This window comes from Chiloscyllium plagiosum, unplaced genomic scaffold (genome assembly GCF_037043375.1).
Source record: "Chiloscyllium plagiosum isolate Xiang-an unplaced genomic scaffold, Cpla_swu_hap1 HiC_scaffold_1, whole genome shotgun sequence".
NCBI classification, from domain to species: domain Eukaryota; kingdom Metazoa; phylum Chordata; class Chondrichthyes; order Orectolobiformes; family Hemiscylliidae; genus Chiloscyllium; species Chiloscyllium plagiosum.
The window spans coordinates 111,706,477-111,721,157 of record NW_028270139.1 but is presented as its reverse complement, the minus strand read 5'-3'; the positions used below and the strand labels follow the sequence as shown (position 1 = coordinate 111,721,157).

At 38.7% G+C, this 14,681-nt stretch overlaps 1 protein-coding gene across 3 annotated transcripts in view; it reads left to right on the top strand.

The window, feature by feature from the left end:
- zfr (zinc finger RNA binding protein) overlaps nt 1–14,681 on the top strand; it is a 97,890-nt gene that overhangs the window by 65,241 nt on the left and 17,968 nt on the right. The window contains exons 15-19 of one of the 3 annotated variants that reach the window (XM_043687475.2): nt 1,291–1,456; nt 1,988–2,129; nt 9,524–9,621; nt 10,543–10,638; nt 12,863–12,974. In XM_043687475.2, the coding sequence (XP_043543410.1) occupies nt 1,291–1,456; nt 1,988–2,129; nt 9,524–9,621; nt 10,543–10,638; nt 12,863–12,974 (614 nt within the window). Of the gene's footprint in view, nt 1–1,287; nt 1,457–1,987; nt 2,130–9,523; nt 9,622–10,542; nt 10,639–12,862; nt 12,975–14,681 lie in introns of those variants that run through there. The other 2 variants (XM_043687472.2, XR_015757909.1) reach the window with 2 other exon arrangements.

Sequence of the window (14,681 nt, the reverse complement as noted above, 5' to 3'; positions counted from 1 at the left end):
CTTCGTTCCCTTATTGATTAAAAATTTGTCTATCTCAACATTGAATATACTTTATTGTCCCAGCTTCTACAGTCCTCTGCAGTAAAGAATTCCACACATTCACCTTCCTCAGAAGAAATTCATCCCTACTTGTCTTAACTATGTGATATCAAACTGAGATAATGCTGGCTGATCTTAGTCTCTCCCACAAGGCGAAGTGACCTTCTGCATCTACTGTTAGAACCTTGAATGCTTCTATTAGGTTGCCTCTCATCCTTGTGTTTTTCAGTGAGTACAGGCACAATCTAGTCCACCTCTCCTCATAAGACAGTACCTCCATACCAGGCATTCACCTGGTGAACCTTACTTGGACAGCCTCCAATGTCAGCATTTCTTTTATTAGATAATTGGCCCGAAACAGTTTACAGTATTCCAGTTGTAGCCTGCCAGTGCCTTGTATATTTTTAGCAAAATCTCCCTATTTTTATATTCCATTCCCTTTTGAAATAAAGGCCAACATTCCATTTGCTTTCCCTATTACCTACTGAACTTGGATGCTAGCCTTTCATGATTCATGGATTAGGATTCCCAAATCTTTCTGTTCTGTAGCTTAATGTAGTTTTTTCCCATTTAAATAATATTCTGCCCGTCTAATCTTCCTACCAAGGTGAATAAGCTTCTTTCATTATATTCTGTCTGCCAAATTTTTGCCTATATGCTTACCATGTCTATATCCCTGTGCAGAAAATGTGTTTCTGGAAAAGCGCAGCAGGTCAGGCAGCATCCAAGGAGCAGGAGAATCGACGTTTCGGTCACGAGCCCTTCTTCAGGAATGAGCTCATGCCTGAAACGTCGATTCTCCTGCTCCTTGGATGCTACCAGACCTGCTGCGCTTTTCCAGCAACACATTTTCAGCTCTGATCTCCAGCATCTGCAGTCCTCACTTTCTCCTCTATAACCCTGTGCAGATTGTCATCCTCACTGCTTGATTTCTCACCTCTTCTGGTGTCATCGATAAATTTGGGTGTAGTACATTTGCTTGCCTCATCCAAATCATGTATATATTGTAAATAATTATGGCCTCTGCTTCTCACCAGATTTTGATGGAAAGGGATATAAATTGGTACAAAGAAACTTTTAAGTAAAAGTGATGCGCACAAAGGGGCAGAATTATTCAAGTCGTGAGAAAAGTAGAGTTTGAAACTTGGTCTTGAAATCAACTAATGCTTTTACTATTTTACGAATAACTACAGTCGGGACAGAAACTTGATTTGTATTTTTTATCTCTCCTACCCAAACTTGCTACAGAAGAGACGATAGCCAGAGAGCTTTGAAAGGTGTAATGCGAGTTGGTGTGCTTGCCAAAGGGTTGCTGTTACGTGGGGACAAAAATGTGAACCTTGTTCTGCTCTGTGCAGAGAAACCAACCGGAACACTGCTAAATCGCATTGCAGAGAACTTGCCAAAGCAGCTTGCGGTATGGTACTTTTGCTCAAAACAAAACTCTGGTGACTGATTTTAAAACATGCCTTTAGCATAATTTTGCTTCCTAAACCCAGACTGACTTGAATTGGTAGATTAACAGAACTTCTTTTTGCTATTACATTTGGCAGGCACCTGTGGCTTACAGGCAGTTATTCTGAGCACAGGACATAAGACCATTTGGTAGAGTTTCAGTGTTGATATCCTGACATTTTCATGAAATGGGATCTAGAAACGTGTTAATTTTTTTCAACCAAAGATAGAAAGTGCCACTGCTGCAAAAGTTCAGTATTTATTTTTGTCTCCTTTTGTATCAAAAGAGGTGATGGAAAAACTACAGATGTTGGGAATGTGAAACTAAAAATTCATAGTAATTTGTAAATTTCACCATCTGTAAAAAGGAAAACATAAAATTTATTTCTGTTTACAAATTTTGACTGTTTTCCAATTTCTGTTTTGATGTTTGTAATGCTGAACAGTGTATTGGTCAGCTTTTAGGAGCTAATTTTTAAAAATCTAACTACAGGTAACCACTCCTGAGAAATATGAAGTGAAGTGCTGCATACCTGACTCTGCCATACTACTCAATTCATATACGGAACCAAAAATGCAAGTCACCATCACACTTACATCCCCGGTCATTAGAGAGGAGAACATGAGGGATGGAGGTTGGATGTCTAAGATTCTTTACTTGTCTGCTTCTCTGTTCTGTTTTTTTTCCTGCTATCTTCAGATGCCAATGGGCCCTAGGAGTTACTCTATGACACTTTTCAGTATATAAGAGACTTGAAAGAAAGTGGAATTCAAAGCATGTTATTGTGTGCAATATGTGAAGTTGACTGTGATCGTAAAGGAAAGTGTTGTAGAACTCACTATTGAGGTCCCTTGGTATTCAACACATGGCTCCCCTGAGTGCAAGCTGAACCCTGTATTCTTAAGAATATTTTTGTAATATAACTTCCAAGTGTGTTGGTGTTCATATTTTTAAACATTTTTCACATAATTCATGGGATTCCTTATAACAGAACAGGGCTCTTAAATTCAGATTTGTTGTCTGGAAACTCTTATTAGATGTGACAGGCACTTGATATCCTAAAAAATTAAAAACCACAATATGAAATAACTGGTAACATGGCCTGAGGAATGCTAATTAACTTGAGTTGTCTGCTGAAGCATCTTGTTTGAGTTGCTGACATATAACTGTAAAGCTGATTTTTTTTGTCTCCAGAAAACGAGCTAAAGCTTTAACAGTAATGGGTAATTTTTTTCAAAAATATGGATTTAATTTGGGGGGGGGGGGAAGATAAATCCCAGGCACCAAAGTAATCGAATATCTTTTGAGTAACAACATTGTACAGTTTAAAAATGAGCAAACTTTTTGTCACTTCTGACCTGAGGAACAGCACAATATTCTTGCATTTCATTGAATTTTAGAGCCCTGGTAATGTAAAATGCCAGATTTTATTGTAGGCTTTCAGAAAATCCTTAGGGGAGTTACTAAACTACTACTAATGAAGGCTTTGCGAGAGGAATCTCTGATGGATAAGGGACGGGTATAAGGAAAAAATTCCCTTAATTGTTAGACTGCTGCCAAGTTGAGTCTGCGTGTTTTGCTGGTTTTGACTCTGCAATAACTTATTTGTGACCTTTGTTGGGATGTAGATTTCCAGCAAGATGGTTGTTTTTATCTATCCATAGCTCATGGATTCAGTCCAAAGCCTTCTAGCATCAACAGCAAGAATCGAATCCTCTCAGGGGCTGCTGCCACGTCATCGGAAGGATTTTTGACCAAGGTTTTTGTAAGAGCTTAGCCACACCTGCCACACAGTTGTTGGATGGACTGGGGCCACTCCAGCCTTGCTTATATATAAAATGTATCTAGAGATCGAACAATGCCACTTAGTGTTGGTATCGGATATTTTTACTTTCTTTAAAATTAAGTAAATTGTCTTTCACAATCCCCTTTTATACAAAATTACATTTAATTGAAGTTCAATTTCTAAAATTGTGTAGTTCCAAACTAAACACATTCAAATTGCTTTGGTGGTTTGTTTATAAGGAAATGTCTGGTATGTTATCCAGCATTACATATACTGCCAGATATGTGGTATCGGTCTATCTCTTAAGTGTTCTTGCAGAATTCCATTTCCTTTCCTGCTTTCTTTGACTTAGTTTGATGCTGCTGAAATATAGGTGATAATTATTTCTATGAAACTTTAGCAGGGCCACAAAAATTCATTATTTTCAAAGCAGTCCAATAATCATTTTACACACCATCTCGCAACAACATTTGTGAACAAATCATAGCTGAATAGCATATTGAAATTGCTGAAGTAAAATCACTGCCCTTTCATTTGTACCAAAAATCAAAGTCATCTCAGGTTAGAATAAAACTACCATAATTTCCCTCTGGGCTTTAAGAATCCTTGGTTACTGACACAGATTTCAGTATTCATTAACAATTACTGAAATTTCCTAATTAGTGATTTTCGACCAGATATTTTAAATAATAAGGCATAGACAATTTAATAAATAATCACACCATCATCCAAACTTTGGAGATTAAGTTTTCAGTAATTCAAGTGAAGTTTATTTAAATGGAGTAAACTGTGCTGCCTAAATGTTACTGTGAAAATTACCTAAATGGATAACACGTTCTACTGGTGACTTTGTCACTCCTAAGTACACTGCTTAAACTAAAACTCTAATTTTCAAATCAATCGTCAAAAACATTTGGTTAACCTTAAGCGTTAAAACCATTTTTTGGATCTGAGGTCTTAAATCATAGAAAAAATTAGTTTGGAAACTAAGCTTTGCTGGCCTGGTAGTTCTTTTTCAATGTCAGTGTATTAACATTTGAGGTTTAATATCAGGATGCCTCTGCATTATATCCAATAATGACAGTACATACCTCCAGATAAGCTGCGATATTTGTGGATGTAATTTATAAACTTCTATCACTTGTATCCTTCACATTTATCTAAATAAAAGATATTTTAAGGAACCTTTAAAACAAGGGTACTGTTGAGGTAATGTTTTTTCACTTTGGAATTGAAAAAATAATGTATCTTGTGTATCATGAGAAAGCTAGCTAGAAATATAATTGCAGATGGTAAGAGTTTTTGCAAATTCATAAATAGAATGCCTGAAGTAAGCGTTGGTTTTTTTTAAAAGGTGAGACTGGGGAGTTGATGAGAAGCAAGCAAAGGGTGAAAGTATTAAGTAGGCATTTTATATCTGTTTTTATTGTAGGAAATGCAAGTTTCCCGAGAATAGCTTAAAATTAAGTGCGAAATGCACTTCGAAAACTATTGGAACTAAAGGCTGACAGTTCCCTTGGACCCGATAGACTGCAGGGGTCTTCGATGAAGTGGCTGCAGAGGGATACATTGGTTGTCATCTTTGAAATTTCTATAGATTCTGGAACTGTCCCAGTCGATTTGAAAACCACAAATGAAAAACCTCTTGCTACTCTTGTTCGGGGGGGTTTAAACTAATGCCTCAGGGGAATGGGAACCTAAACTGTAGTTCCAATGTACAGGAAGTTGAGGGTAGTGAGGTCAGGGATAGGTTTACAACATCATGAGAGGGCACAGACAATCAGGATGTTGGTTTGAAATGTGTATAATGGGATTTCGATGTTGTGGCCATTTCAGAGACATGGCTAGAGGAGGGATAGGAATGGTTCTTGCAGATTCTGGGATTTCAATGTTTCAGCAAGAACAGAGAAGATGGTAAAAGAGGAGGGAGTGTGGCATTGTTAACCAAGGGAAGTGTTCAAGCACCTGAGGTAACATTTGAGGATTCACCCACTGAGGTTGTTTGGGCTGTGGTGAGAAACAGGAAAGGAGAGGTCGGCTTGTTGGGAGTTTTCTATACGTCTCCAAATTGTTCCAGGGATGTAGAGGAAAGGATAGCAAAGATGATTCTCTATAGGAGCAAGAGTAACAGAGTACTTGTTATGGAGGACTTTAACTTCTCCAATATTGACGAGGAATACAATAGTTCAAGTAGTTTAGATGGGTCACTTTTTGTTCAATGTGTACAGGAGGGTATTTTGACACAGTAGGTGGACAGGCCAACAAGGGGCAATGCCATATTGGCTTTGGTACTGGAGGATGAACCCAGCTAGGTTTTAGATTTGGAGATAGGTGAGCACTTTGGTGATAGCGACCATAATTCGGTTATGTTTACAATAGCAATGGGCAGGGATAAGTATATACCACAGGGAAAGAGGTATAACTGGAGGAAAGGCAATTATAATGCGATTAGGCAATATTTAGGATGCATAGAATGGGGAAGGAAACTGCAGGAGATGGACGCTCTTGAAATGTGGAGCTTATCAAGGACCCTCAGTAGCTGTTCCTTGAATAAATATATACTTATCAGGCAGGGAGGTAGTTGTCGAGAGAGGGAGCCATGGTTTACTGAAGAAGTTGAATCTTTTGTCAAGAGGAAGGCTTATGTGAGGATGAGGTGTAAAGGCTCAGTTAGGGGGCTTGAGAGTTGTACGTTAGCCAGAAACGATCTAAAGAGAGGGCTAAGAAGAGCCAGGAGGGGACATGTTTAGATCAAGGAAAATCCTAAGGCCTTCTATGGGTATATCAGGAATAAAAAATGACTAGAGTAAGATTAGGGCCAATCAAAGATAGTAGTGGGAAGTTGTGTGTGGATTCTGAGCAGGGGAAGGGCTTAATGAATACTTTTTGTCAGTGTTCACATTGAAAAATGGCAATGTTAGTGAGAAAACGGAGATACAAGCTACAAGATTAGATGAGATTGAGGTTGACAAAGGAGGTTTTAGCAATTTTGGAAGATCTGAAAATCGATAAGGCCCCAGGGTCGGATGGGATTTATCCTCTGATTCTCTTGGAAGCCGGGGAGAAGAATGCAAAGCTTTTGGCTTCGGCCTTTGTCATCATTGTCAACAGGAGTAGTGCCAGAAGACTGGAGAATAACAAATGTTATTCCCTTGTTTAAGAACAGGAGTCGGGACAACCCTGGTAATTATAGGCCAGTGAGCCTTCCTTCGGTTGCAGGTAAAATGTCAAAGAGGGTTATCAGACAGAGGATTTATAATCATCTGGAAAGGAATAATTTGATTAAGAATAGTCAACATGGTTTTGTGAAGGGTGGGTGGTGCCTCACTAACCTTATTGAGTTCTATGAGAAGGTAACAAAACAGGTGGATAAGGTTAAGGCTGTTGATGTGATGTGTATGGACTTAGAGTAAGGCGTTTGATAAGGTTCCATATGGTAGACTATTGCACAAAATATGGAGTTTCAGGATTGAAGGTGATTTAGCGGTTTGGATCAGAAATTGACTAGTTGAAAGAAGACAGAGAGTGATGGTTGATGGGAAATGTTCATCCTGGAGCTCCGTTACCAGTGGTGTGCTGCAAGGATCTGTTTTGGGGCCACTGCTGTTTGTCATTTTTATAAATGATCTGGAGGTGGACGTAGAAGGATGGGCTCGTAAATTTGCAGATGACACTAAGGTAGGCAGTGTTGGGGATAGTGCTGAAGGATATTGTGGGTTACACAGGGACATAGAGAAGATGCAGATGAGAAGTGGCAAATGCTGGTTAATACGGAAAAGTGTGAGATAGTTCACTTCGGAAGAAGTAACAGAAATGCAGAGTACTGGGCTAATGGTAAAATTCTTGGCAGTGTAGATGGACAGAGGGATCCTGGAGTCCAGATGCATAAATCCCTGAAAGTTGCCACCCAAGTTGATAAGGTTGTTAAGAAGGTATATGGTGTGTTGGTGTTTATTGGTCGGGGATTGAGTTTCAGAGCCACAAGGTGGCTTCAGCTAAACAAGATATTGGTAAGGCCACACCTGGAGTATTGCGTGCAGTTCTCGTCACCAAATTATAGGATGCATGTGAAAGCTTTAGAAAGGGTTCAGAGGAGATTTACAAGGATGTTGCCTACTATGGAGGGAAGATCTTACGAGGAAAGACTGAGGGAACTGAGGCTGTTTTCGTAAGAGAGAAGGTTGAGAGGTGACTTAATTGAGATGTGCAACATAATCAGAGGGTTGGATAGGATGGACAGTGAGAGCCTTTTTCCTTTGGTGAGGGCTAATGCGAGGGGACATAGCTTTAAATTGAGGTGTGATGGATTTAGGACAGGGTAGTTTCTTTACTCAGTAGTAGGGGCGTGGAACAGCCTGGCTGCAATAATAGTAGACTCTTAACGTTAAGGGCATTTAAATGGGCATTGGACATACATATGGATAACAATAGAACGCTGTAGGTTAGATGGGCATCAGATTAATTTCTCAGGTCAGTGCAACATCGAGGGCCAAAGGGCCTGTACTGTGCTGTAACGTTGTATGTTCTATGGATCAGTGGATCAGTGCTGGGACATCAGGACAATTTACATTATTGACCAAGATTAAGGCACTGTTTACATCAAAGTTAAATTTGCTCAACACAAAAAAAGATAAAGCAAGTTGTAAAGAGATTAGGTGTCTGTAAAGGCACATAGGTTAAGATTTAGATTTAGATTAGATTACAGTGTGGAAACAGGCCCTTCGGCCCAACAAATCCACACCGACCCGCCGAAGCAAAACCCACCCCTACCCCTACCCCTACATTTACCCCTTACCTAACACTACAGGCAATTTTAGTATGGCCAATTCACCTGACCCTGCACATCTTTGGATGGTGGGAGGAAACCGGAGCACCCGGAGGAAACCCGCGCAGACACAGGGAGAACGCGCAAACTCCACACAGTCAGTCGCCTGAGGCAGGAATTGAACCTGGGTCTCTGGCGCTGTGAGGCAACAGTGCTAATCACTGTGCCACCGTGCCGCTAAGAGAACAAGCAACATTTTGGCAGATGGGTACAGTACGAGAAAATGTGAGCTTTTTCAGTTTGCAGGAAGAATAAAAATCTAGAATGTTATTCAAATAGAGATTGCAAAATATATGTTAGAGGAATTTGGTGTGCCCATGTATGAATCACAAAACTGGCTAATGGGTATAGTAAATTGAGTGTTTGCCTTCATTTCAAGGCAAAAGGACTGTAAACACAGAAGTCTTGCTATAGCTGTTTGGGCTTTAATGAAGCTTCATCAGAAATGGTGTTGATAATTTTGATCTCCTTGCTTCAGAAAGGATGTAATTCTGTTTGGAAGCTATCAAAGAAGATTCACAGCTGATTCCTCGGAGGAAAAGGTTGTATAATGAGAAGAGGGTTGAGCAGGTTATGCTCTTTGAAATTTAGAAGAAAGAGAGGTGTTGTTATTGAAACATGAGAATCTGAGAGTACTTTAGAGTTCTCTATCCCAGACAGCAGTCAAAGCTGTGTCATGCAATATACTCAAAGCAGTGTTGGATTGATTGTTGATTGACAAGGAAATTTGATGAATTGGGATTGGTGGGCAGGCAGGAAAGTGAGTTAAGGTTACAGTTTGGCCATGATCTTATTAAATGGAATGGATTTCTATTTATTTATGACTGTAGTCATTTTTCTAGATCACTATGTACTGCAAAATTATTGTAATGTCTTGTATCTGGCATTGAATGGAAACTCCAGGTTAGATAAAATTTTAAACACTAATGTACAGTGGATTTAAGAGACATTCCTTCTGCATAAACAAAATGAAATACCAGTGAACTAATTAAAATATGTACCGTACCAATTGACAATTTCATGTTTACAAGATTCTTCTAAATTCTCTACATGGATTTCTGGAGGCCCTTCTATAATATGTTCTGAATTGGCTGGTGAAGTGTGGCTACTAGTCCTCCTTGTACTTTAGGACAAACTAATAATTGAAGCAGAGTCTGTATTTATACGATTAGACTGAGTGTTTTTAAAAGTGTCAACAAAACCTCATGTTCATTGAGTCACTTGAGACATCAAAAAACCTCAAGTATTATAATGCATTTAATTGGAATTTATTGGATATTTTACAAAAAAAGTATTCATTTAAGAAATGTCAGTTTTGGGTAGTACGTGTGGCAGTATGGCTATGTTTCTGAAATGACATGCCTACCTGGTCAAACACCCATTCCTCACTGCACTTTGCCAATTCGATCCATTTTAGATGTAACCTCGGTTATGGTGAAAGATCCACCGGACGTCTTGGACAGGCAAAAATGCCTTGACGCTCTGGCTGCTCTACGCCACGCTAAGTGGTTCCAGGTTCGGAACATCATTTTACTTTCTTCTTGTAGCCTTATGAGAGATAATTGAGTTTATGACTTTTCCATGAAAATGAGCTATCACATTGTAAACCTAATATTCCCAAGGCTGCCTACATTGATCGTGCCTTTGCCTAAAAGTGACCAGGAAAAATATTTTTGATTTACCCCTTTTTGTTTGTTGTTTTTTTTTCTTTTGGTTCCCTTTTTCTATTGTTTAAAACATTTTAAATTGTTCATTAACTTTTTTTCTGGTCATTGACTGTAGCATGAGGCATCCTTGTGTCGCTTTACATAATGTTTGCACTTTATCAGTATTGTGTTGATGTAATTGTTCCATAAGGCTGCAGTTTTAACCGGCTTTTAGAAGGGAATTTGAAATGCTTTATGCTTAGCTTTTGTAAACTTTTCTTCACCCGCTCCATTTATAATTTTATTTTGAAATTTAACGTTTGTATGATAACACGGGAGACCGAGAAGTTGCCCTAACTTACTGTGAGTTTGCAGTGTGTTAAATATGCAGTAAGAAAAGGCAGTCTACTCTGTGTTCCGTGACTTTTTTATTGATTCTTTCAATTTATCTTCTGTGAAATTGTAGACTTTTCAGTGTAAATTCCATGTTCTTTTGATATACAATAAAGGAAGAACGTGCGGGACAAGAAGTTCTCAAGAGGCCAGGAAGATGAGCTAGGCCAGCTTCTTCCTGTTTCTGCTGTGTACTTTGACCCCCATTTCTTCCACAGAACAGAAAAATTCTGCTGTAGACTGTACACTCATGAGTAAAGTGCTGGATATATATTTTTAATTAATCCACCATCTTTACAAGCTTTTGTTTTGAAGCAGCAGTGTTTTTCCCATTATCTAGTCTCTAGCTTGGAGACTGGTTAACGTCACATGACTTAAATTTTTATTTCTACTTTAGGCTAGAGCCAATGGTTTGCAGTCTTGTGTGATTATTATTCGCATCCTTCGTGATCTTTGCCAGCGTGTGCCTACTTGGGGAGCATTGCCAAGCTGGGTGAGTGTGGCTGTCATTTGCTCAGTGAGATGCATAAAACCTACTTGTTGAGCATGCTTGACTTTAGCAGGGTTAAGGGAACAGACTGATTGCACAGAATAATATCCATTTGCAATGTAGTATTAAAAGATGACCATTAAATGGGTATCAGAATTCAAAACCCACCAACTGCCATAATGGGTTTTGAAAGCTTGTCACCCAGAACATTATCTGTGTCACTGGATTTAACAGTCCAGTGATAATACCAGTAGGCTATCACCTCCCTTTTTTTGATAAATATGTAAGAGAATAAGTTCTAGTAAACCCTCATAACAGTCATGAAGCATTGAAATATGCACTTGTCATGTCAAGCCATACAGGGGCCATCTATTGGGACTGGAATAGTTAAGTGCCTATTTTTGATTGGTTCAGACTTGATGGGTTGAAGGGTCTTTTTGCTGGCCTGTAGATTGCTTTGACTCCTAACTTCTTTGTATGACTGTTTATTCTAATGCAAGAACATCTATCTGGACGTTGTAATATTTTGTAAATCTAAATGTGACACCGATTTAAAATAAATATTTCTACCTAATTATCTCCTCAGCACTTGATTGCAGAAATGCTTTCAAATAATGACACCTGGCAATGCCAATACTCAATGGAAGAACAGCACTTAAAACGTGGAACAGGGATATTTTACGAACTGATCTTTAAACTATAACTACTTTGACCATGCAGTGTGATAAATATCTTCAGTCTTTTTCAGGTTGGCCAGAATTATTTCTGTTCAGGATGATAGAAACTAGCTACATAATAAGTAGAGAAACCTTGCCTTCAGTATGAAGAGAGTTAGGATCATTAGGGCTAAAAGAAATAGCACTTTAATGAAAGCAAAGTAAGGCGGATGCTAAAATTTTGACAGAAATAGAAAATGCTGCAGAAATTCAGCTGGTCTGACAGCATCTGTGGAGAGAGAGAGAAACAGATTTTATGTTTTGAGTCCAATACAATTTCCTCAGGCCTGAAAGGGACTGGAAAATAGTGATTTTTGAAACTGATATCAGAGGTGGACACTCTCTCTCTCTCTCTCTCTCTCTCTCTCTCTCTCTCTCTCTCTCTCTCTCTCTCTCTCTCTCTCTCTCTCCTTTTTCCCCCCTCCCCCTTTTAATTTCTTCCCTGGACAAATGCCACACACCAATTACTATATCGCAGTGAATTCCCTTTGAATGTCCCAATATTTTTGGATATTTCCACAACCTCATCCTGTTCAGAAAGCTTGTCTAGATGTATGCCTCAAGGACATTTAAGCAAGGTACCATCAGAGACAAAGCTACCACCTTTATTGTCACCATGTACACAAACATTCACTTCCTCCAACTCTGATGTACTGTGGCACAGTGGTGTCCTTACCTCTGGAGACCCAGGTTGAAGTCCCACCTGTTGCAGGGTGTGTAATAACATCTGCACAGGTAGATTAGAAAATGCTTATTTCATCTGCATGATACACTCGAAATTCACCAAGGATCCTTGGACAACACCCTTCAAACCCATGACCATACCACCTGGGACAAGGACAGCAAAGAGATGGGAACGCCACCACCTCTAAGTTCCTGTCCAAGCCACTCACCAATCCTGACTTGGTAATATATTGTCATTCCTTCAGTGCTACTGGATCAACATTATGGCAGCATTGTGGGTGACCCTAAACTCAGTGAACTCGAAAAAGTAGCTCAAAATCAACTTGAAGGTAAATTTGGTATGGGCAATAATTGCTCGCACAGCCAGTGAAGCTCACATCATTTGGATGAATTAAGAATAAATCTGTGCTCATCTGTTCCTTTGATTTCTTGTCAGTTTTTTTTTTCCCTGAGGCTGTTCTTGCAGTTGCTGGTCTTCTTTTAGAACTTTCTAAAATAAGAGCATAATACTGTGGATACAGGAAATCTGAATTAAGAAAGTGCTAGAAATAGTCAATATCTTCAGATCAGAAGAGGAGTTGTATTTGACTTGAAACCTTTACTCCATTTCTCCAAAGATGCTGCAAAACCTGATTATTCCACACTTTGATTTTTCACTCTCGAGGTTGTCTCTTTAAAACCCATCTTTTAACAAATCTTCGATTCCTTCTTTTGTCTCAATTTTTTGCTTCATCCACTACCATGACTCATCTCTTTCTTCACCCATCAATGCTATTTTTCATGTTAGTAGGCCACGTGACTTAATTTCTTTTGTGCACTCTACATAGGCCATGGAATTGCTGGTGGAAAAGGTAATCAGCAGTGCTTCTGGACCACTTAGCCCTGGTGATGCCATGAGGAGAGTTTTTGAATGTGTTGCTTCTGGAATTCTTTTACCAGGTGAGATCTTTGTATTTTTTTTAAATAAACAAATGCAAGTGTTAGTTATTAGATGGTTCAATAAATGCCAAGCCAAACAAATTCAACCTGTATGTCTGTGTTGTCAATCCCATTACCCTGCTATTTATTAAAACCTTTTTAGTTTCCATCCATATATATTTTTCTGTTCACAATTGGTGATGATTACCGTCTCAATTACATATTGTGGCATAATATTCCATACTCTCACCAACCTTTTGGGTAAAGAAATTTAAATCAAGAACATTTAATTCTGATATGTTCAAAATCTAAGCAGAGCATGGAGGTGTAGGAGCAAGGTGGGAAAAAGGGTTTGTCAGAAGTCCGAATCAATCAACAAATGACAAATTCAATTGAAACCAGTTTCACATCTTGATTGGATGACCAAGTGCAGCAATGCATATTTTTTCCCTAATTTTCATCCTAACTGTCAAAAGTTCTTTCTGAGATGGAATGCTGCTGTGGAATTTGGAATTAAATCCTGTTTACACTAATTGGCTGAACCTATACACTCTGAATTCAGTATTTGAGGATTCTGGAAACATGGGAACTGACAATTATTAAAAAAAGTCTAATTTTCTTTCAATTATCTTGATGGCCCTGATTATGCATCAACTATTATTTTAACACGTGGCTGTCAATTAGTTTGCAGCAGACAAAGGCATGATATGTGCAATATCTTGGTGCAGAGCTTTTGGAATCATAGGTCTAAAGCCTCTCCAAACATGACTAAATCTGCGATCTATGATGTGACAAATCATTAATTTGCTCTATCTCAAAAATTATTCAATTTTTCTGGCAAAATTTTATTTAATGTGTATTTAAGTTAACCAAAACTATCTGCTTCTACCATCTCCTATATGGCCTTTTGTTCTTTCACCATTCCTACTAGGTGGAGGGGATGTAATAACTAAATTAAGTGTTTAGGCAAGCTTAAATAAGTTCTGCAGGAGTATGTGGAACTCTAGTTGATGATACCAGACTGTGTTTTTATACAACTAAAAGGTGGCTTTTGTGATGCTATGTTACACCAAGTGCTGTAGGTTTGTTCATTGCTCATAAAATGTTCTTAATCAGGAGTAGTATCTCCTCTTATTCATTTCAAACATCTTAAGAAATGGGGCTGGGAATAAATCATTCACCCCTTCAAACCGGCTCTGTCATTCAATGAGATCATAACTGTTCTGGAAGTGGCCTAAACTTCACTTCCTGTTTGAATCTCTTGTAGGCCAAAAGTCTGTTCATCTGAGCCTTAAATCCAGTGACCCAGCCTCAACTGCTTTCTGGAGTAAAGAATCAAACAATTGACAATCTTCAGAAAGGAGACTCCTTATTTTAAACTAATATTTCCTTGCAGGAGAAACCAAACTACATCACCTACTCTATCAAGCTTCCTCAGAATTTTGTATTTTAATGTGAACAAATCTCATTCTTCCAAAAACCAGCAGATCTAACCAGCTCAGTTTTTTCTCATTTGAAAACTCATTCATCCCTTGAATCAATAGTCAGCCATCTCATGAACTGCTTCCGTGTCCCTCCTTCAGTAAGGAGTTCAAAAGTGTAAACTGTTGTTCTTGAAGTCTCAACAGCTCCCTGCATCGTTGTAGCAAGACTTCTCTACTTTTATTCTCCATTCTCCTTGCAATAAAGACCACCATTTATCTTGTTGTACCTGCATTCTAACGTTGA